The 25,244-nt window shown below is 38.9% G+C and overlaps 2 protein-coding genes across 3 annotated transcripts; both read left to right on the top strand.

The window, feature by feature from the left end:
• On the top strand, positions 1–5,221 carry LOC139720594 (hematopoietic prostaglandin D synthase-like). 2 transcript variants are annotated; one of them, XM_071631948.1, is made up of 5 exons: positions 1–366; positions 2,540–2,632; positions 3,150–3,265; positions 3,700–3,804; positions 4,462–5,221. In XM_071631948.1, the coding sequence occupies exons 1-5, from the start codon at positions 225–227 to the stop codon at positions 4,633–4,635; spliced, it is 630 nt and encodes a 209-aa protein (XP_071488049.1). In that variant the 5' UTR covers positions 1–224; the 3' UTR covers positions 4,636–5,221. The 2 variants fall into 2 exon arrangements, with proteins under 2 accessions (XP_071488049.1, XP_071488050.1); XM_071631949.1 differs by lacking the exon at positions 2,540–2,632.
• Positions 5,222–15,514: 10,293 nt separating this feature from the next.
• On the top strand, positions 15,515–21,956 carry LOC139720592 (glutathione S-transferase 1-like). The gene is made up of 5 exons (XM_071631946.1): positions 15,515–15,784; positions 18,540–18,632; positions 19,133–19,248; positions 19,913–20,014; positions 21,186–21,956. Exons 1-5 carry the CDS (start codon positions 15,643–15,645, stop codon positions 21,357–21,359), a joined length of 627 nt encoding a protein of 208 aa, XP_071488047.1. The 5' UTR covers positions 15,515–15,642; the 3' UTR covers positions 21,360–21,956.
• The last annotated feature ends 3,288 nt before the right edge of the window (positions 21,957–25,244 follow it).

Here is a 25,244-nt window from a genome sequence, read left to right as displayed (position 1 = left end):
TAAGTGTAAACTATGATAGCCCTGTTTTGATCTTTGCCCGGGACTTAACAACTTCTCATTCGCCTTGTGTATTGTGAAGTTCCCAAATTCACGCTTTTGTATATGCAGTTGACTAACACGTATACCATTTGCATGTGTATCGGAGATATCATTTATGATTTGAAGAATTAACGTTTGACGGAGTGTTCCAGAAAGAAACGAAGACGTTGTAATTACATTTAATCATGCCAAATTACAAGCTGGTGTACTTCAATGCCCGAGGAAGGGCCGAGCCGGCAAGAATTTTGTTTTATTTGAAGGGTCAAGATTTCGTGGACGACAGATTCAGCTACGAGGACTGGCCAAAGTTGAAGGAGAATAAGAAAGGTAAGGCGATGCTTCGAAAAAACAGATACATTTTTTGTCTCTTTATGTGGGTAGACAACCCTACACAACCCACGTTGACGATAGGTCAAGGGATCGATAGTGTCCTCAGGTGTGTAGGGTTCAACCAGGGAGGTGTCTCACCTCCCTGGTTCAACGAACATTATGTCTGTTCAACATGAATGGCGATGTTTGTACTTTTAAAATCGTGATTGCCATTCTGTTTGATGTGCAAATTTCACCATAAACCAGCAGTAATTGTATTCACGAATGTGTGCGAATGTGTATGATGTGTGCGTGGGTGCGTGTGTGTGTGTGTGTGTGTGTGTGTGTGTGTGTGTGTGTGTGTGTGTGTATTCGTGGCAGCGCAGGAGCTACCTGTATGCAGAGTAAACATAACGGCCGGTATGGATGGTGATCACGTGACTATATGTTCATTTGCTACCATATTATTGACAAAAAAAAAACCGCTTTGAATAGGAGTGTCAGTCATCATCAATCACCCTGTCATGATCGCTATCAATGGGCAAACTTTGTAGCCAATTTTCTGTCTGACCATGGACCCGACCACGGTCTGAGGTAGCAACCAAGAAAACAAAAACAAGAGTCCTCGCGAATGGCAAATCCCTGATAATTTTTTTCTTTTTATTCTCACTTCAATCTTGTCAATTTAATTTATTTGATTTTTTTTTGTTACTCCATATAAATATATCAAAATGAGAAAAGTATTTGTTACTATTTTACATGATGAAGATAATAATCATCACATATTATGTGAAATGTCAATGATTTACGTAAGATGTAATATTCATGTCATTAGTATGTATTAGTAACAGTGAGAAAAAACATGCAATGACTAAGAGGGAAAGCATTAGAGGGAAAGCATTATTTCGGCCAAAATTTCGGCCAAAATTGAAAATTATTCTAACTGTGATGGGCATCGGATGAAAGAAAATTCATTTATAGCGGAAGAAAAACAAGAGGAAACAACCATAGGCCCTAATCCCGAAAGCTAAAGTGTTTTGTTTTTATGAGTAGGAGTTCGCTATTATTGCTAAGACTATACTTCACTACTATCGATGACTGAGAAATATGAAGATGAAATAAAATCTCCTTCACGAGAGCAAACTTTGAAAGGTTTTTCACAGAGCTACACATCGATGCTTTTCCAATATCCTGTGTAACATGACTCAGATGACTCAGCCATGATGATAAAGTGCGCTTAAAGGGAATGCCCATCCTGATGATTGTTATGTTGCTTTGTACGAAAACAGTAAAATCAGAGATTTATAGATCAATGCAAATTTGGGGTTTGAAATCAGACACACAGATGCACAAAAAGTTATGATCTCATTAAGTTCGGAGAGTAAGATTAATTGGCTGCTGTGTGAGGCAGATGTTGAGCAGCTGTAGCTCTCTTTTTTTGTTTTGTAAACAAAATTTCACTGATTTTTATTTGTCTCGGTCATTTTTTTTTTGCACTAACAGAGCTCATCAGCTGAGAATGACATGCAAAAAATATTACTCTTAATAGTACCAATTCAAATCAAATGTATTGTCATTTTCTCGACAAAATATACTTTTCACTTTCTTATATTATAACAGAGAATAAGATAAATACGGCAGTGTGAGTATATAACAGATCATACAACAACAGCGAAACCTCATAGTGATTATACATTGTAATGAATATTGATGTGATCAAACTGAAGTAAACAATATGCAATATATGCGAAAAATGTAGGGACCTACTAATAAGACAATGCTGGCAGAATGTGGGCCCCTATAATGGGGAAAATCAGTAGAAAAAAAAATAAGTTGAAACGAAGGAAAATAAAGACAGGTTCGACAAAACAAACAAATAAACAAACAGACAGATTTGGAAGCCCATCAAAAAGGTAGCGAAGCAAACACAAAGAACAACATGAAACGGTACCGAAGTAAAAAAAAACACAAAAAAAACACGACTACGAAAGAAGAAAGACTGACATGACAAAACAAAATAAGATCAAAACAATCAACAAATCTGTACAGATCTGAACAGATCCGACGAAAAAAAATCTCCTTGTGAGAGTCTTCTGTTTTTTATACATAGAAACATAATTTCAGGATGGAACTCCCTTTAAGAATGCAGGTGTCTTCATCCAGTTACAAAATCCTCTATAATCGATTCCAGAGTTCCCCATGGGAAAGGGACCCATCCTCCACATCGATACGGCAGTCATTCCCCAAAGCCGAGCGATCTGGAGATATCTGGGGAAGAAATTCGGTAAGCTTCCAGGATTATAGCACTCTTCAAGAGCGGAAATACTTCGAAAAGATATGGATTATGTGCAGTCTGCATGGGAGATGTGTTCGATGTGTTCCACGTCATTCATTCATTCTGTAGGGGGTAATATCTGCCAAGAAGATGGATATTGCTTCACCAAATTTGTTAGCAATATTGTACAAAAACTTACAATTATCATCAGTTTGCACTACAAATCTCTTGGGTAAAATGTCGTAAATTAAAAGGAAAATGATGTGAATGGTTTTGGGAATAATGTTGAGCACAAGATTTGAAAGGGTTGGCCCAAATATACTTGCCTGATGACGGCCTGTGAAACAATTCATAAATTTACTGCTCATACTTGGTGGAAATCATACTCAAGGACACGTTTGAAAGTTAAAAATGTTAATAGTAATAAATGACATTTGTCGTCACGTGAATATTATGAGATAAAACTTTGATTTTGTTTTTCTTGTTACACAAGTACTCGAAGATGTTTTCGGTTTGTTATTCACAGGATATTTTGGCAGAACGGAAATGGAGGAGGCCAAGAACGACGTCATCATTGAGACCGTGACCGACATCGAATTGAAAATGATGCCACATTACCTTGCAACTGATGACGCGAAACGAGTAAGCCTACTCTTCAAATCTACAGCACGCCATATATATGCAACCTTTACACACACTTGAATTAAATTATGTTAGTACGTAGTTTTTTGTGTTATTTGTTTTGTTGGTGGTGTTGGCGGTTATTCTGATGCCTTGCTCCACATTTTGTGACCTTCTGTACGAAAATGTTCTTGGTATAAATGCAATGATCGAAAGTACACCAAACACTTCTATAATAATAAAGTCCGATGTGTATGTGAGAGTTGATTGTAACATTTATTTTCTATCGATGTGTTGCCTTGTGCGAATTGCCTTGGTTTGTACCTTTGATGGCTAGTCTTTCTTCAAGAATCAAAATGACAGCGAGTTGAAAATTCCGTTTCCATTTTTCCACATTGAACTCAAGAATTTGTATACCAAACTTATTAATGTATTTCAAATTTCTTTTCATGTAGGCCGAACTGATTCAAGCATTCAAGGACACCACTTCAAAACCATTCTATCATTATTTGAGCGACGAAGTCAAGGCAAATGGTGGCAAGTACTTCGTTGGCAATGAGGTAGGCTACTTTTTTTATCCATTCTACATCGGACTAAGCTCGCACGTGGTATCGACGAAAGATTTTTTTTCATGTCACTACCATAATTGGATCTTTGGCATCATTTTTTATCTTTTACACTGTGTTCAGGTTTTTACAGCACTTTCTGAAATGCCTCTGTATTAAGAAAAAACAACATTCTTTTAGAAGGGCTATAAATCATTATCATTGATTTTGGTTCTGAAATGGCTCCGTTTAAAGAGAATGTGTGAAATTAATGAACGAACAAATAGATGAATCATTAGATTTATTGATAAGTCAATAATGATTACCGAGTTGATTGCCTGTACCCGAGTATAATAATTTATTATACAATGATGATAATGTTCGAGGGTGGCAACAGCTGCAGATAATGAGTTTGCTGCTGTATAGCTGCATGTGGGTTCGGAGAGAGGTTACTACTAATGTGAGCAAAATTACATCTAGGTCTTTATACTTAGCATAATAGTCATGATATCAATTACACCTGCATGAACCTAAAGAATTATCTTGAGCAAGTTGCGCGAGTATTGTTGGATTGACATTATTTTTGTTCCAATTCCATACACTTATAAATAATTATAATTGAAACCACTGCAACATATTGCAGTCTTTGGCTTCTTTTCCTCTTCATTATAGATTTCTCTGGCGGACATCGTCGTCTTCAACCACCTGGATATCATGACTGACAGCACGTACAAGATAGAGGGCGTCCTGGATCAGTATCCCAATTTAGTAGCCTTTTATGAGGCTTTTCGGGAAGATCCTAGGATCAAATCGTACATTGAAAAACGACCCACCACGCCTGCATAGAAGAAATTTAGTGGGACAATCGCCAAATGCAAGATACAGTACGCTGTTGAATCAGTTTGCAAAGCACTGAATTAAAGACATCCACAACAGTTGTACTGTGAGTCTGTAAGTGAGCGATACGTGAAAATGAAATGAGAATTATTACACATCCCGCTGTGATTTTGCCATGCAGGTAGAATAGTCAGGGGTAAATGGAGAGATTTCTTGAGTCGTTCAGTTGTCATCGCCAAACCACCAGGCTGCAGCCGGGATCTACAATAGAACTACATTGTATATAACAAGCAAACGTCATTCTTGTACCAACATGCATTCAATGACGATTTTGTGACAAAATGATAGGGCATGGTGGTACTACGAGGGTTTCTATACGGCTGGCCAATACTTATAAAGTACAAAGCCAATTATGTGAAAAGTATAGAGCGAAATGTTATCACGTCGCTGGGTCGACAAGACCTTGTATCTCAAATTTTGGTGAAAATTACTTTTTTTATGATGAATGGTCAGGTAATCAAGTAAGTGATGTCCTGTCAAAATGCTAACTGTCTTCCCCCAAATACTCTCCTGAGCATTTGACACACTGCAAAAAGTCCGGTGTTAAATAGCGAACACCGAGCTGGTGTTAAATTTTCGGTGCTCATCTATGGTGTTAAATTAACACCTCCGGGTGTCATTTCCAAATTTTGAACTGTTTTTTGAAGAGTTTCTTAGTAACTGCACTTCTTGTAGATTTTTAATTTAAACAAGACGATCAAGAAGTTTACATTAAAATACTAGATTTTTGAAAAAATGTGAAAATAAATTTACACCAAAGTAACACCAGCTGGTGTGGTCTCTTATTGAAGCTGGACGGGTGTTAAACCATTGATATCAACACCAGCAAATATCAAATCAACACCATGTGGTGTCATTTTTGAATTAACACCAGTACAGTGTCAAAATAACACCAGGTACAGTGTCAAATTAACACCACGAAGTGTCAGGTGAACACTTTTCAACACCATCACAGTGCATTTTTAACACCTGTGGGTGTGGTCCTTTATTGAAGTTTGATCGGTGTTAGATTTAACACCTGTGGTGTTAAATCTAACACCGCTGTTTTTACAGTGCATATTTGAGATACGAGGTCTTGTAGCCCCAGCGACGTTGGTGAGGGACTTTTCTGAATTGGACTTAAGATAAGAAAATTGTGGAACTGAATGTCTTACATGTATGGTGATGTTGGTTTTAACTACATAGTACTTCATATAAATCGACCACGTAAAGGTCGATACAAATAATGTGCTAACTCGAAGAAAAATTCTATATACCCAAGATAATTATAAACATTAAATTGTTAATAATACTTTGTTAGTCGCAATTAACGCAAATAGAAAAATAAAATACCCTGTCCCATTTGATTCAACTTAATATGTGTAGTGATGACTAAAATCAATTCAGTTTAGTTAAGTTCAATTCATTTAGCTGTATACTTTATTTTCATCCAACAAGAGTTGTTACATAAAACGAAAGCGAACATTTTACAATTCAAATTGTTTAACAATATAAATGTAAGAAGTAAAAGCAGTGGCGTATCTAGGGGGGGGGGCAAGGGGGGCACGTGCCCCGGGCGCCACTCCTTGGGGGCGCAAAAAACGAAAAAAAAAAGCGAAGAAAAGAAGAAAAAAACGAAGAAGAAGAAGAAGAAAAGAAAAAAGAAGAAGAAGAAGAAGAAGAAGAAGAAAAAAAACTCGCCCGGAAAGGGGGGGGGGGCAGAAAACCAAATCAAACAAGATAAAAACAAAACATGATGATGACACGGACAAAATGACAATGTTTATTGTGAATTCCATGTTCCGTAAGCTGAAATACAAAAATTTTCGGCGCGCTCGCTGCGCTCGCTCGCCAAATATATATAAAAAAGAAGGTAAGAACAAAACTTGATGATGACGTGGACAAAATGACAATGTCTATTGTGTTCACACATGTCATTTAATATTTAGCAGGCAAAATGTTTCACTGAGCAGCGGCTGCAATTTCTTTCGTTCTGAAGCGATCGCCAATTGGATCAAAAGGCGCCAACGGTTTCGAACATGGGGGGGGGGGGGCGCAAGAAAACCCCAAATCAAACAAGATAAGAACAAAACGCAATGATGACGCGGAAATATACAAATTTCGGCTCACTCGCTCGTACTAATTTAGAGTATTTTTTTCAAGTCCTCAGTTTGGTGGCATAAATCGTTATCTATAAGGCCGTCACTATATCTTGATTAGAATTGTAAGATTTGATAAGCAAAAAATGACAAGAGTTCCATGTTTAGTAAGCTGAAATATAAACATTTTCGGCTCGCTCGCTCGCTGCGCTCACTCAAATCTATCAAAAAAAGGAAGAAAAAGATAAGAACAAAACGTGACGACGCGGACAAAATGACAATGTCTATTGTGTTCACACATGTCATTTAATATTTAGCAGGCAAATGTTTCACTGAGCAGCGACTGCAATTTCTTTCGTTCTGAAGGCGATCGCCGATTGGATCAAAAGAGGACGCCAACGGTTTCGAACATACGGGGGGGGGGGGCGCAAAAAAAATAAAAAAGATAAGAACAAAACGTTATGATGACGCGGAAATATACAAATTTCGGCTTCAGTTTGTAAATCGTTATCTATAAGGTCGTCACTATATCTTGGATTAGAATTGTAAGATTTAATAAGCAAAAAATGACAAAAATTCCATGTTTTGTAAGCTGAAATACAAAAATTTTCGGCTCGCTCGCTCCGCTCGCTCGCCAAAATTTATATATATCATTATAAAAAAAGAGAGATAAGAACAAAACGTGATGATGACGCAGAAATATACAAATTTCGGCTCACTCGCGCGCACTAATTTAGAGTATTTTTTTAAAGTCCTCAGTTTGTTGGTATAAATTGTTATCTATAAGGCCGTCACTATATCTTGATTAGAATTGTAAGATTTAATAAGCAAAAAATGACAAGAATTCCATGTTTTGTAAGCTGAAATACAAAAATTTTCGGCTCGCTCGCTGCGCTCGCTCGCCAAAATTTATATATATATTATATAAAAAAGAGAGATAAAAACAAAACGTGATGATGACGCAGAAATATACAAATTTCGGCTCACTCGCGCGCACTAATTTAGAGTATTTTTTTAAGTCCTTAGTTTGTTGGTATAAATCGTTATCTATAAGGCCGTCACTATATCTTGATTAGAAATGTAAGATTTGATAAGCAAAAAATGGCAAGAATTCCATGTTTTGTAAGCTGAAATACAAAAATTTTCGGCTCGCTCGCTGCGCTCGCTCGCCAAAATTTATCAAAATTCACTACATTTAAATCACCCTCAAAAGACCCATTTTAAGTGCTTGAAAAAAGCATATAGACTTTGTTTAAAGTCCCTACCGGGATGGGGTTGGGGTTGAACACTTTTTCAGAAATTAGGGGCGCAATTTTCGCGATTGCCCCGGGCGCCGTTTCCCCTAGATACGCCACTGTATATGTATATATATATATATATATATATATATATATATATATATATATACATGCGAATGATTACGTGAAACACAATGTCATTGCAGCAGTGCAAAAAGAACTTGTAACGATAGCCGTTGAAAGGAGCGTTATACTGAAGAGGGGAGCTTGTAGAACGTGGATCACTCGAAAAACAATACATTGTCCATATCATATCTGTTTCGTGAACATTATTGTGTGAATCATGGCCAGTGCATCCCTGCATTCAACATGATTATTTGAATTTCGAAAATGCAATATGTAGTATAGTTATGACTTCAATCATGCCAAAAACTTATCAATTTAAGACTGTTTCATAATATATATGACGCAGAATGCAAGCAGTGATTATAATTATGCTTTTAATTTCATATTGTTTTTCTCTGTAAAGTTTCCATTTTGAAAATGTTGAAGAAAATGGAGACAATCGAGGACTGACTAAGAGAAAGAATATGAGAGATTATTTCTTGAAACTGTTTTGTGTGAACAACGGTAAACGAAAATATAAAACGTTCTGTCAGCAGGTGCGGTACACAACAGTGTCATACGAACATCATTTACTATACAAGATCTTCATTATACCTATCAAATTGACAAGGTTGAATCTAAATCTGTTGCATAGCTAGAGGCCCTATTTAACGTTACAATACCACACTTTGCAGATAATAAAAATGTGGCTCAAAAATATATAATAGTCATAATGCATTTCAGTGATTGGACACCCGGGTGGAATATGATTTACATCGACATCAACAGGTGGGGGATCAGAAGGTGATTGCGGCAATGAAATAAAGCTACATCTTGGATTATAACAAAGCAAAGGCTTGCATACAGTACTATGCATGGCAAAAACCGCTGAGTCATATGGATGTACATAGGTGTATTTTGCCATACACTCGTACTCGATAAATGGTATGATGGCAGAGATATGGCAAATAACGAGTTCAGGGCAAATTAACAGACACCTTGTATACGGGGCAGCTACAGTTTAACGGTGAAGGTCAAGATCGGTCGAGACTATTCTGAAAATGGGTGATCACCCCAGAGAGGGACGGAACGAGAAGAATATTTGCCTGCAATCAAACTCCTTCCAACACTAGACTCCCCCTTCAGATAAACTCGCCTTATTATTATGAAGGATGGATGTTGAAATATACATTTCTCCTGGCATTAACAGGTGACCTCTGGCAATTATCGACTTCACCACTGCCTGAACAATTGGGTCGCGACTATACAATGGATGGCATGCTAAAGACAGGTGGTTCAGAGGCATTGTCCCGTATTCAATCTCTCATTAACGTAGGCAAGTTATTCGTGTACAATGTCAATAACATTTTGATGTATAGTGGTGCCGAGAGTGTTTGATAAAGGAGAAGTCCTACTCGATCGATATGGTATGCTCATGGTATTACGTGCGCTTTTCATTGTCAATTCGGGATTTGACATCGAGTCCTGCTGGTCACAATAATGAGCAGGGCCCTGTTTCATAAAGCTGTTCGTAAAGTTACGAACAGCTTACGAGCGACTGGTGATCAGTTCTGATGTGCTATACTTACCAGAATTTCCATAATTCAGCATAAGAATTGATTACCAGTCGCTCGTAAGTCGTTCGTAACTTTACAAACAGCTTTATGAAACACCCCCAGTTTTGATTCTCTTTTCTTTTCTATCCCAATATGCAGGCATATACATGTACATTATAGGACACGGTGAATCAGACTGTCCATTGATCAATGGTCTGCAAAGCAACTTCTGTTAAAATCGACAGACCTATCAATGAAATAATCAGGCTCGTGTTGGTATTTTTGAACTGGAAGAGGTTGGTGGAACATTGCATAATTCTACATGAGTGCTAATTGGGTTTACAACACAATGAGGACATATTTTATATTATCTAATGTATATTGTAGTATGTAATAATGTATAGTATTCATAATATATGATTGTAATTCAATTCAATTCACGGATTATGATACCACTGATACACAGAAAAAACTGTCGTTTTGGAATCAATATACAGTGTAGTAACAGGGGCGTCACCAGCTTTTTTTCAAGGGGGGTGCGTTTTGACACTAAATGTTTACGAGATTTTTTGGACAGACATTTGGAATATAGGAAGCTCTCAATCCCTAGACTTTTACTGTTTTTTGAGGGAAACCAAGCGGGGAAAGGGCACCGGCAGGCCGGTAGCTACAGGATTTCATCTTGGGGGGGGGGGGGGGGGTGGGGGGGGGGGTAGTATGCGAGGGAGCGAGCAAGGGTGGGGGGACGGTGTGGAAGTGCAGGAGAGGGTTGTACCCCTTATAAATGGATTATGGAATGACGGTGTGAAACGACAAATTACTCGCAGCGATATCAGGGGCATCACGACTACATGCGAGCGAGCGGAGCGAGCGAGCTTGAAAATTGTGACATTTTACAGTCCAAAAAGCTGCCGTTTGTAGCCATTTTTTTTTTTTTTTTTGCTTTTTAGATTAAGGGGGGCGCATCGGGCGCAACTACTGGAAATTACTGGCAGCAACATCAGGTGAATGGCATAACAATCAAATGCGAGCGAGCAAAGAGAGCGAGCTTGGAAATTTTGACATTTTACAGTCCAAAAACTGCCGTTTGTAGCCATATTTTTTCGCTTTGGAAATAAAGGAGGGGTGGGGCGCAACGGGCGCAACTGCCGGTAATTACTGGCAGCAACATCAGGAGAATTGCATAACAATTAAATGCGAGCGAGCGAACGAGCGAGCTTGAAAATTTCGACATTTTACAGTCCAAAAACTGCCGTTTGTAGCCATATTTTTTTGCTTTGTAAATTAAGGGGGGCTCACCGGGCGCAACTGCTGGCAATTACTGGCAGCAACATCAGGTGAATGGCATAATAATCAAATGCGAGCGAGCAAAGAGAGCGAGCTTGGAAATTTTGACATTTTACAGTCCACAAACTGCCGTTTGTAGCCATATATTTTCGCTTTGGAAATAAAGGAGGGGTGGGGCGCAACGGGTGCAACTGCCGGTAATTACTGACAGCAACATCAGGAGAATTGCATAACAATTAAATGCGAGCGAGCGAGCGAGCTTGAAAATTTTGACATTTTACAGTCCCAAAACTGCCTTTTGTAGCCGTATTTTTTTGCTTTGGAAATTAAGGGGGGCGCACCGGGCGCATCTTACTGCTGGCAATTACTGGCAGCAACATCAGGTGAATGGCATAACAATTAAATGCGAGCGAGCAAAGAGAGCGAGCTTGAAAATTGTGACATTTTACAGTCCCAAAACTGCAATTTGGAGCCATACTTTTTCGCTTTGGAAATAAAGGAGGTGGGGGGGGGGGGCGCACCGGGCGCAACTGCCGGCAATTACTGGCAGGAACATCAGGAGAATTGCGTATAACAATTAAATGCGAGCGAGCGAGCGAGCTTGAAAATTTTGACATTTTACAGTAAAAAACAAACAAACTGCCGTTTGTAGCTATATTTCTTTGCTTTAGAATTTAAGGGGGCTCATCGGGCGCAACTGCTGGCAAATACTGACAGCAATATCAGGAGAGCATAATGATTACATTCGAGCGAGCGGAACGAGCGAACTTGAAAATATCACATTTTACAGTCCAAAAACTGCCGTTCTTTTCTTAGCCATATGTTTTTCGCTTTGGAAATTAAGGGGGGAGGGGCACCGGGCGGAACTGCTGGCAATTACTGGCAGCAACATCAGGTGAATTGCATAACGATTAAATGCGAGCGAGCGAAGAGAGCGAGCTTGAAAATTTTACATTTTACCGTCCAAAAACTGCCGTTCTTAGCCATATTTTTTCGCTTTGGAAATTAAGGGGCGCGCACCGGGCGCAACTGCAGGCAATTATTGGCAGCAACATCAGGTGAATTGCCTAACGATTAAATGCGAGCGAGCGAAGAGAGCGAGCTTGAAAATTTTACATTTTACAGTCCAAAAACTGCCGTTCTTAGCCATATTTTCTCGCTTTGGAAATTAAGGGGGGCGCACCGGGCGCAACTGCAGGCAATTACTGGCAGCAACATCAGAAGAATGGCATAAAGATTAAATGCGAGCGAACGGAGCGAGCGAGCTTGAAAATTTTGAAATTTTACAGTCCTCAAATTGCCGTTTGTAGCTATTTTATTTATTTATTTATTTTTTTTGCTTTGGAAATTAAGGGGGGGGGGCGCACCAGGCGCAACTGCCGGCAATTACTGGCAGCAACTTCAGGAGAATGACATTACGACTAAATGCGAGCGAGAGGAGCCAGCGAGCTTGAAAATTTTGACATTTTACTGTCTAAAAACTGCCGTTTGAAGCTATATATATATATATATTTCGCTTTGGAAATTAAAGGGGGAGGGGGGAGGGGGGGGGGGACGCCCGGTGCGCCCGGTGCGCCCATCTCCCTGGATCCGCCACTGGTAGTCAAGGGTGTGGGTTTATGTTCATGACTGGGGGAGGTATGACCAGCGAGGTGGCGTCGAAGTGACCAAGCGGGGAAAGGATGTCCAAAATCTGCACTTTAGAGCATCCCCTAAACTAATTGTGCGTGTTTGTTTGTGTGTGTGTCTTGTAATGTACATGGAAAAGTTAGGAATTAGCCCAGGTCAAGTCTTTTTATTGGCAATGCAAGACATTTTTACATAGACTAGTATGTAAAGCAACACTGCAAAATCAATGATCTAGCTTTGATATAACGAAGCGTAAGGTACAAAAGTGTACATTCTACATCACATTGCGCAACATTGTAGCGACTCTTCGTTCGGATGTACTGAGTACACTGCGCACATCCTGCTTATATGCAGAATGCCAACCAGGAATCACGCTGAATCACAATCTTTTGTCGGGTCCGGGCTTTTTTTAACAATGTTTCACACTATATACCTATCTAATTATGGTTAAAAGAAATCATAGAAAAATATCTTATTTCTTGATCACCCTTTCATTCAAAAGCAGTTTACTAACACTTGAAGAATACTATTTCGGTAAGTCCTTTTTTTTTTTTTTAACCAGCGGACTGGGAGGGGGGCGCACCCCCCCCCCCTCCCGCTCCGTAGTTACGCCACTGCTTTTGGGTGAAATAATTGGACAGATTTCTTGAATTCTAAAAAAAAAAGCAAGAAAATCTTTTCATCGCGGATATTATGATTATGTGGGATGGGGCAAACGTGTATAAGTGCTCCGTATCGTACGGATTTACAGTACGGTCGATAAATAGTAAACACTGTAGGATAGTATACAAATATCGACTGCTGCAGAGGGAGATGGTAAAACTATTTGCACCGAGGTGATGTCTCAACAGTGCTATGTCCCGAGACGAAGTCGAGGGACATGGCACTGTTGAGACATCACCGAGGTCAAATAGTTTTACCATGGCCCGAAAGAAAGCAGTCGATATTTGTTTTATATCCCTCTCGAGCATTTTCCTAGAGTAATGACGGTTCCCTTTTGGAAAAGTGTGCAGGTTTCGTGAACGATAAATCTAACGTTAGGCCGTAGCAGTGCAGCAGCAGTGTGTGCAGCGCGTAGCGAACGACACCGCTGCGCTGTTGTTGATTCCTACACAAAACACACGAGCTACACTACAGCGTGCAAAACTCCGAAAGATCGAGGAGGTCCAGGACTACGTTTAGTAGGCCTAAAGCGGCTTCGTTACCCAGATCATCTTCAAAATCGGTTTTAGTTTATTCCTAATTCGTACCTGATATGGTGTCCTCCTGCGATCATTCTTCCGTTACTTGGTAAGCAGTCACTTTGTCAATTGAGCTGAATGCATTGATCACACGTCCACTAACGTTTACACACCCACGCCATGCGCCATCGCACCACAGATTTCTGTAATGCTGCTGTCGCACACCGCGCGCTCCGCGCTGATCTTAGCGCTAGCTAGCTAGCTACAAGCCACAGGACTGTCGCTCAAAAGTATCGCTACTACGCGCACTGCGTATATTCTTAAGTGAGAAATGTAGATATCGATCACACGATCACGATTGGGTGCAAATCGTGGATTCCCAAAAGTACTATATCACGCTGGCTAGTAACCAATTGCACCGCATCCAGCTGCTCGTGCTAGCTAGTAAAACTACACCATGTTCGTGCTCTGTACAATCCTATGGCAGGAAGCTTTACATGAGGGATATAATAATAGATATGTACAAAATCAGTGCTGCCAGAAACAGGGGTGCGAATTGATTTTTTTTTTGTGTGTGTGTGTGTGTGTGTGTCCCTGGTGCAAAATATAAACAAAATTAGAAAAGAGTAATTATTTAGCGTCCGCCGTTGAGGTCGCTCGCAGACTGATTTTTTTTTTTTTTTTTGATCTGAAGGGGGGTGCGTTCGCACCCAACGCACCCCCCCTGGTGACGCCCATGAGTAACAACTTAGCACTAATATCGATCATCTTTTTTGACCATTCTGTGCCATCACTTTGGGTATTTTTCTTTTTCAACTTTCAATTCACCTCAAATCAAATTTTGAATGCAGTTTCCAATTATACACTGACACTGTGTTTTGGGTATATTTCATTATGGCACGTTGCATACACAAAAAACAACAACAAACAAACAACAACACAACAAAAATAATATTGTCAGAGCGATTTACGTTCTATATATAAAGAGTGAGAGATATTCGTGGAGTGAGGGAGCGAGAGAGGGACGTAGTTAGAATGGCAGTCACGTACAAAACAAAACAAAGAGGAGACGGCGTGGGGTGGGGTGTTGAGTCGGGAAGGAAGGCGTAAGGGGGCGGGTCTGCGGTGCATGAGCAACCCCGGACACGCCCACATCCCGTTCGTCGAGGGTATGAAAATGTTTGGTGCTAGTTCGTAGTATATCCATCGTTAGGGGAAAAAAGATGCTGACTAAAGAGTCGACTGTTTCCTTGTGTTATTGAGTATCCTCTTACTGACAGGATCTATGAAATCAATATTGTTCTATTTCATGAGTAATTCCAATCTGCAGAAAACAGACGAAACACAAGAGAAACTGGGGGGGGGGGGGGCGGGGGCACAGTGCTGGAGGGATTCGATGAATTGTCTGATTTTCTTCAAACTTCCCGATGTTTTCTCTTAGAAGCTATAGATTTACACGCAGCTAGTCACTCAATCCACATAGCTATTTAAGTATATGAGTCCCCTTTATCGACGGTGCACAGCAATTTTATCAATGCATTGAATGTATTAATATTTGTATGTACTACAGTAATACATGTATACTAGTAGCTGGTGATATTGATACAGTATTACACTCAGCACGTATGAGTATACTGAGATAGATCTCTGTACATCCAGGGCAGAACAGATACTGTAGATAATGCATGCAGGCGCACGCACTATCATAAATTCGTGCCCGTTTCAAGTGTATCGGTGTTCGTGGTGAAGTTCGGCTTGCATCCATTGCCACGGGCTGCATGCTCACTGCACTTCATTGGTGAACGTCGCTCCCGTTCAGTCGTCACAACAGCTGCCTGTCTCGCGTCGTCTGCGTTCATCAGGTCTATACACTACCATCACCATGCCGCGCTTCACCGTAAAATATTTCGATGCCCGTGGTCGGGCAGAACCCACGCGGATGCTCCTCACCCTCGCCAAAGTCGACTTCGCCGACGATAGGTTCACCCAGGAAGAATGGGCCAAGATCAAAGATGACAAGAAACGTGAGTTGTAACACCATACTATCGATCGTCCTACATCACTTCAACGCATTATAGTCTACAAACTAGACACATGAATATCCGCAGAAGTCGATGATGTCAAGTCTTGGCTCATCTTGGACACATGCATCTCATTCTATCATTGTTCTAACTTCAACTTGTCTTGTCTCGTATTTTAACCAGTCAAAATATTTTCAATCTGATCGGACAAGCTTCAATATTTCAAGCGAATATAATACGTATCGATTTCTTCTAGACACTTTGGGCGGTTTGTGGATGTAGAATAATGAACATGATTCAGCACTTTCGCGTACAGGTGATCGAAGGAAACTGTTAGAATGGAACTACAGAGATGAGCAAATTTATGTACTTTCTTGGTTATATATTATTTGCTGCATCGCAGAAATACCCGGTGAAGAAAGCGAATTTCCGAGTTGGTTCTCTATATGACGCGGAGATCAGGTTTTTTTTTTTTTTTTTTTTTTTTTTTTTGTTTGTTTTATTTTGTTTTTGTTCAGTGGTGTATGACTAATATACCATTAGGATATCTGTGATGATTGTAATACGCGAATTATAGGCCTAATTGTAATGTGTCTGATCTATATGATTTTGAATATATTAAGCGTGAAATTACGCTATTCATGCCTCATTATTTTGTTGATTGATTGAGGCCAATTTAGACCGTTTATTCTGGAAAACAGTAAAACACACATACAAAAGGAAAATATCTATTTAAATAGCAACGAGAGCCAGGCGGCCCTTAAAGCATCTTGTGCTAATATTATATCCCTCCTATACCCATGCCGTATGATTGATTGAGGACAATTTAGACCACTTACTGTATTCGGCAAAATAAACACACACAAAAAAAAACACACACACAATAGTGGCGATTTCAATGAGAGCTAGGCAGCATCGCATCTTATGCTTGTATTAGGATGCCTACACATATTATGAAAATATATAGCAACATAATAAATTATTTATTCAATACAATGTTAATAAAAATCAGTGAAACGGAAATGAGAGTGGTATATGAAAGTATTATAACATAATCAGATATATTGATATGAGTACTAGTACTTTATAATAGTCATGGGATAATAATTAGGCCGCTGCAAAACTGTGCAGCTTTATCAACTTAAATCAGAACCAATATAATAGAGTAAGTCGTATTATCGCTCGCTTGACACTATAGTTAACAATCTATAACCATAAAAACTTAAAGACCATTTATCTTACATTCGTCTCTGTGACTCGAGAATCAGATTTTTCAAAATAATATATGTCTTTCTGCTTATGCAAATATTCAGGTGAAACATTGTTGGCTCTAAAATGAATTCTCATTGTACGACATTATCATAGAATCGCATTACGATTTAGCATGTGCGCAGTAATTAAACATGTTCCTGACCGCATTGATCTTTGTTATAGTCGTTCTCTGATTGATTAGAATATTGGCATCACGGAAACTGGATGAAAACTATAGGCCTATAGCTTAAACTCGACGGGAATAACATTCAGCATGAGAGGGCCCTTATCGTCGCTTATCGTGACATTCGTTTTATAGTGACTTAACGCAAGGGGACACAAATTATCACTGCCCTTTATACCAAACGGAGACGGGTTCATTAAACCGGTAATGATATGACATCAATAATGCTCAAAGTACATAATACATGTACACACTCTGTCTTTACACGCTCTGGCCATACACACGCTGTCTGATACTGCGTCTATACACACTCTGTCTCGGCTATCGAGACACACACAAAGGCCTTTATTGCGAACAAGCCATGGAGCATATTATTTGGTAAATCGTATACCCGGTATTCTCATGGTCGGACATCCGGGTATTTTGCGTGTCACGGGGTCATGGATAGCGTTGGAGTGAAAACAAACCACTCGCGTGAGCCTGGAGTGAACGCTGTACGTGTTTTCTGCCGCGCCCGCCCGGGGCGCCCCGCGAGCATAGCGCTAAGGCAAGCTGGTACTGTAGCTGTGCGGGCGGCAGGATTAGGCCCTAGGCCTACTCTAAATTAGGCCCTACCCTAAGTACTACAGTACTAACGTTAGACCTACCTGAAGTTTCTATGAGGTACTAAGTAAGCGTAGATATCGGGGTAGGGCCTACTCAAAGAGGTTCTACTGCACATCTGGCCATTTTGTCGGGTCGTTGATCCAGAGTCCTGCCGCGATTTCATACGGGCACAGGTCCAGTCCGGCCGCCTTAAACTTGGCAAAATACCGGGACCGATCGATCGACAGGATCCAGATTTTGAGAATATTGCTGGCAAGACATGATGCATGTATCTCATGAATGATGGCACAAATGACAAAATGAATAATGAAAAACAGTCCCCATGTCTGAGCTGCGTAGAGTTGCACATAAATTATACGCGTCGCACATGCACAGCATGCAGTATGCGCATTTATAGGTATGCAGGCTTAGCGCTTGCAAGCTGTTTGTTTTCACTCCAGTCGACCGGAAGTGACGTGTAGCCGACCGCAAGAATAATCCGCATCTATTATGATTAATGTTGACAAGAATATTAGGATAGCACAAATTTTAACGTTCTTGTCAAATAGACTGTGTTAAAGAAAACCTCTTCTGTGCATTCTTTTATCGATATTATACTCATTGCAATGCTGTTGTTAATGTTTATCTTTTTCTTGTTTATTTGTGTATTTGTTTTTGACAAACTCCTCGGCATTACTTGACAATGTTTTTGGTTCCCTGTCACACTCATGTACGCAGTTTTTCCACTGGGCCAGGCCCCCGTGCTCATCGTTGACGGGAAAACCATTCCGCACAGCAGGGCGATGGCGAGATTTGTCGCATTGGAATATGGTGAGCATTAAACTATGTATATATATTCAACTTTTGTTTTGAATTTCAGTCAAATTTCAATTTATTTTTGTTTTTGTTTTCAAGAATGCAATGTTCAAACAAAAATAAAGCAATAGCTCAGAGAGAGAAAGAAATCTTATAAAATCTGAATTCTGTGCTTCTTGTCATTTCACTCGTTTGTAACATGGATTACTTAGGTATATAATGAAGACCATGTCAGTGACCGTAACAATGTATAATAACGATAATAACGGTAAACAGTTTGTTTTTGACAAGTATGTTCGCCAAAGCTGAAGAACAAGACATAATTGCCTCTCAGAAAGTATATAAACAATATCATCATCTTGTGTTTCTTTTATCATCTATCAATCACCGAAAAAGGACAGGAAATCATAACATAGTGTTTGCTAAATAAAAACAACAAACAAACGGTGAAGTTCACTTGTATTTGAATGATGCCTATAATGCACTAATGGTGATTTAATGGATGTTTTCGACAGACCTGTGTGGGAAAACCAACGCGGAGAAAGCGCATGTCGACGTCGTTTTGGAGACTGGATCGGAAATCGAACAGAAATTGAGACCGATTTTCACCGAGCAAGACCCAGAGAAGAAGGTAAGAGTAGCTGGCGACTTCGTGTTCGAAGCAAACTGCATGCCGGCTAAGTATATAGATTACATTCAGTTTTGTTTACTCGCTAGTAGTATTCTTTTCTTTTTGATCCGTATAGTAAGAGTGATATTTTGCGCCAATATATCCAAGTAACATATCCACATTATGTTTACACGGATATATAAAACTCACGGCTGGAAAATATTTTTTTTGCCACCCCCCCCCCCCCCCATACATAAAAGGAAGAGAAAAGAAAAGGAAAACGTAAGAAAATAACATCATTCAATGACAAATTACAATATAATACAATAATTTCTGCACAGCGCCTATACCTAAGAGTTATTTCATATTACGACGATATCGAGGGGTAAATAAATTGGTTTAATTCTACGCCCACTTCCAAGGTATGTTATCCAAGGTCTTACGTAATAAATCAGGATCCTTATGTGAAACTTGACAGGTATGGTGCAAGGAGTTCCAACGTTCATTCACAGGCTCACGCAAATATAATTCATATGCATTGCTTGGAACACTCGTCACCAGGAGATCTCGTTTGGTACATAGTGTAACGTGTTACGGCTGAACGCGAAAGAGAATTCTATCCAAGCGCAAACAAGGGGGATATTGACCCATAATATTGACTTTGTCTTGATATAACTGACTGTAGGTTGAAGCGGTGAAGGCCTTCAAGGAAGGAATTGTGCGTCAGATGAAGTACTTCGTTGAACTCCTCAAGGAAAACGGAGGAAAGTACTTCGTTGGCAAAGGGGTAAGTATACTTTTATCTTGATGCGATCGCGACGTGTATAATGACAAAATCTTCGTCACGCTGAATGTGCACACTTGAGCGTGGAGAACTGACTCTGAAAAATCTCGAGGAATTATGAGATTAGTCGTCACTTTGGAATACATATTAATCAAGTGTGTATATCATGATTATAATGTTTTCAGTGATACTGCACTCATGATATAAAAAGAAACACTTTCATTTTTCTTTGTTTTTCAACAGCTTTAATCTCAAATAACTGACGACAAAAATGATTAACTATTCATATAATTTTTTCTTCCTCTCCTTACACACATAATTATGTGTCAACATGGTCAAGCGGTGTGATAGATCAAGTCGAGAAACTACTCGATCTTCTCTTTTCTTCTTCTTTTCCTTCTTTACTCCTCGTTCGACACTGATTCTTGTGATTACTAATAGGTCATGACACATAGGACTGTTGTTCCTGTCTCACTATTTAGACAGAAAAAGAGCAAAATATACCTGCATACGCACGCACACACATGTAAACAAAGTCCTCAAAATATGATGCGATAAAAGTGGACTTCTAACAACAAAATACGATCTATAGTAAACAAATTAACAAAGCTGCTAAAATTGGAATAAATCTGAACTCGTTATCGTTTTTGTGCCATCTTTTTTTGAAGCGTTTTGAAGAAACGTGTATATCGAACATTTTCTACTCTGACCGAAACACTTTTTTTTGCAATTATGCCAATCATAACGGGGTCTATATTACACGCTAGAATTCCTGGTTATGATAGTACTTCAGGAGTATTGTATCAAAACCAAAAGAATATGAACAAGAAAGAAAGGAAAACAAACAGGCAAATGAAATCTTACCGAGAAAATAAAGTAGGTCGAATGGAAATTTTGTTGACTTTTTCTCTTTGTGATGCATGTGGACCTTAATCGAGCGCGTTAACCTTTCATTTTCTGTATAGCTTTGAAAAGCGGCAGACACATATTATGAACGATTGCCCTTATGCTCTTTTAATGACATTCCTACCCCCCCCCCCCCGAAAACATTATTTTATCTTCCTCATTGACAGCTGATGTCTATCCCTAGTACCCCTACAACAGTCACACACCAACAAGAATACTGTTACAAAACGGCTTTTAAAAGTGTTGCCAAAATATTGTTCTTTTGTAGCCTACCTTAGCCGACGCGATGACGTTCAACTTCTTGGACATCCTGACGACTAGCAAGTACAAAGTCGACGGGCTGCTCGACCCCTACCCCGAACTGCAGGAATACATGCGCCATTTCCGGGAAGAATCGCCGCTGAAGTCGTACTTTGCGTCTCGTCCCCAGACGGATTCATGAGCATCGACGCACTCATCCCTTTTGCAGCGGGACGCCCTCGTGATTCAATGGGCGTGTGGACCGATGAATTAGTTGCTGCTCTTTCCGGCGTCATCTGAAATTTAGCTTCTTAGCATTGAGCGAAGATGTGATTGAAAATTTACGGAGTGTGATGTAACATCAATTGCTTACTAGCTATATGGTAAATCATTTTCAAAGGGCATGTGTCGGACAAGAGTTGTGTAGAATTATGCCTTATAGTGTCTAGGCGTACTTTATTGCGGATACATCAAAGAGTACAGCACCATATTCATGATATTGCTGTTAGTAATTGTTTTGCAAAAATTGTAATAACAAGTCATCTTATATAATTCTTTCAGTAAGTACAGGGAACATCGCCATGTAAAACTGGATATAAACTCAGTCGGGATCAGGAAAATTTGTACAGGCTACAGTATATCAAGGGGGAACGCAGCAAACAGACGTATTAATCATATCGACAGCACAAGTTGACTAGATCGACGTCAATCAGATCTAGTCCCCTGTTCAATGAAGATTTTGATGAGATTGACCTTGCATCCATTTAAGTTCCAACCCTGAAAAAAGGGACTTTTACCACCCCCCCCCCCCGAAAAACGGCGAATGAAAATTCATACATACATCCGTAATTCAATGGATCATAAATAAATAGATGAATAATCAAATAAACAAGTAAATCTATACAAGCAACAAAATGAGCAAATAGATAAACAAATACCTATTGGTTTGAAATAATCTGGTGAATGAAACTGTGTCTCATGCAGTTCGATTTTACGGTGAAACGTTTGAGAACTTCAGTTGCATCATGTAGTATAAAGTATCCTTGGTCCAGATGCAGGCCGTTCATCTGTCCATCATACACTCAGTTTGTGCGTCTGATCAAATTAGATACTCATCTCAACCTCTTTCTAGATTTTCTGTCAGTTCGTTTCGCCATTATTCAAGTTGAGGCTGAGGAAAAAAAATTACAGGCAGTGTTTACCTACTTGAGTTGTAGGGTAACATCAAAGAATAATTGTCAACATGCACTAGTATTTGCTTCATTGACATTGTATCACGGCGACTACACACAAATCTGTATCATGGTCGAGAAAAAGTGAGTTACAGACATCTAGCTACATACTTTAGTTCTATTCTGGCACATGTCTTGTTAATGGTTGGTTCATGGCTCAAGAAATAAGCAAATCATCGTATAAAAAATATGGAATAGATATGAAAGTACGGGCATCATATGATACAATCACTAGTAAAAATATGTGTTGCCGTCTCAGAATTGTCTAAGAATTGCTGCAAAACCTCCACTAGCCACGCATACCATGGTACGCCTTCGTAATTTTAGCACGTGTATTTTTGTAATGGAAACTTGTGAATACAATCTATTGATAAAATCCTTTCGGACAATGCAATATGCAATGTCGTCCATTGAAATGTTGTGCCCTGGTTTGAAACTTTCATTTTTTTGGTAACTTTTAGAGAGCAAAAAAAAAAAAAAAAAGATGTATCCTGCAGAGAATCTAACTTGTATGTATACATGACAACGTGTGTGAAGAATCATGACGTTGTTCAGCTCTGAATGACAAATCCTTTGAATCAAACACACAATAAACATGCAAATATGCAGATTTTCACATATTAGAGATAGATGGATACCTGAATAAAGAACGGCCCAAGTCCAAATTTGGCTAACGTCTTTAAGACCCCATGATGGTAAGCAAGCATAGATAAATATTCTGACAATTTTACATTTCCATTTGTATGCAAAATATTTGTAATAATTCATTTTTTTCCCAAAAGTCTGTTAATGAACTTGGGCATATCTTATATTCAGGTATTCATGTTTATTCACAGACATACAGATCAGATGCACAAACACCAAAAAATATACAACAAAAAACCCAAACAAATATGCATGCCCTCAGTACATTGAGACCTTGTCTACTCTTGCTCACAATAATATATATTATATATATATATATATATATATATATATATATATATATATACATGTATATGTATATATATATATATATATATATATATATATATATATATAAGAAAGGTAGAGTAGAATATGCATTGTGTGTGTGTGTATATATATATATATATATATATATATATATATATATATATATAGGCCTATATACATTTATTTGATTCGCATACTGGCAGTAATAGTGACAGAAATAATAAGTCATGATAGAAGAATGCATCAAATGCCAACTGGTTTTTATTAAAAATCCAAATTTTTGGGGGCCTCCCCCTTCATAAGGGGGATGAGCACTTTCATCCCTGATGAAGGGAAAGGCCCCCGTAAATTTGGATTTTGGATAAACACCAATTGGCATTTAATGCATTTTTCTATTGTGACTTTACTATATATATATATATATATATATATATATATATATATATATATATATATACACTAAATTATATATACATATAATTCACACTGTAATTCACTTTGAACTCATATAAACTGCAAAATCAGAGTGGGTATCTAAGGTGTGAAAGGCCTGGCCTGTCAATACTATTTTATTTCAATGATCAAATATCACTTATTAATTACATACATCTGACTGACACAGCTCAATCGGGAGCAGTCATAAAAAAAACCCCAACAACAAATACGTTTTTTTAATGATCATGCTCATCATCAGATGCATAGCACATCAGTCAAACCAGTGACCAACACTAGACTATTCACTGGGGCGTATGACTACATTGTACTTATGCAAGAACACTGTTTAGCAGTGCTATGCAGATTGACTGGACCTGAAATGAGGGAACATGGTCATTTTATTGCTGCCCAAGATCCCTCATTACCATACCTCAAATTTTTTGTGGCAAAATTTGTGTAACATTATTACATCATTAGTATTGCATATAAATATTATTGATACAACTTGTACTACACCCACAACAGCAGCACTGTTTATACAAACTGATGGATCCTATCACAATAAACAGGATAGGAAATAATCATAAGAACACACAGGAAAGGCAGCCAAGGTTAAATGACAAAACATAATCTCCCATCACGGAGCAGAAGGCTGAAAAAATGAAGGCCTGTACTTTATTCACACCAATCATGATTTCAGCAGTGCTTTATAGAAAACTGAAAAAATCCCCCCCCCCCCCCTCTCCCCTCAAACACTGTATGTCCAGAGTATCTAGTGGCAATAGTTCCAATGTCTGGATGCACTGTACATACGATCTAGCCCCTGGGAGGGTGAGGCAAAGCAAATATAATGGCACCTAAGTTTACTATATGTACATGAATGCAGAGTTCTGAACAGAACATGGATAGAGCAGTGTTAGAAATATGAACACTCAGTCACTGCTCACGAAGGATAGGATTCTGACTCTACGGCAACAACCATTTGGACAGGTTCATGGTCAAAGGAGGCACCTTTTCCGTGGATGTGAACCTTTGCAAGAACATCACAACCATGCACCACTTCTTTTTCAATTCCATTCACTTATTTCAGTTCTGCACATCAATAAAAAAAAAACAACAACAACATTAAGTAGCACACTCTTAAAGGAATGGTAGTTTTTGTTGAGATGGGGGATTCAGATTTAACCTTTTTGGAAGATAATTAGAAACCATTTATGAAGTCATAAAGAGCATATAATTCTTCAAGGAATTCAAAATTTATTCGATGAATGTCAGTCTTGAAATGGCCGAGATATCCAAAAACAATGTAGAACAAAGTGGTCCTCATAAAAGGTGGGTCCCATCACTTATTAGGACCTCTTTGTTATTTGACATCTCAGCCATTTCAAAACCAATTTTCATCAAATAAACTTTAGATTCCTTTTAGAATTGCATGCTCTTTCATGTATCGTAAGAAGTTTCTCTAT

Source organism: Diadema antillarum, unplaced genomic scaffold, assembly GCF_040938485.1.
Source record: "Diadema antillarum isolate AM-2024a unplaced genomic scaffold, OU_Dant_1.0 scf00000129, whole genome shotgun sequence".
Taxonomy (NCBI): Eukaryota; Metazoa; Echinodermata; class Echinoidea; order Diadematoida; family Diadematidae; genus Diadema; species Diadema antillarum.
This window is presented reverse-complemented; position numbering and strand designations above follow the sequence as displayed.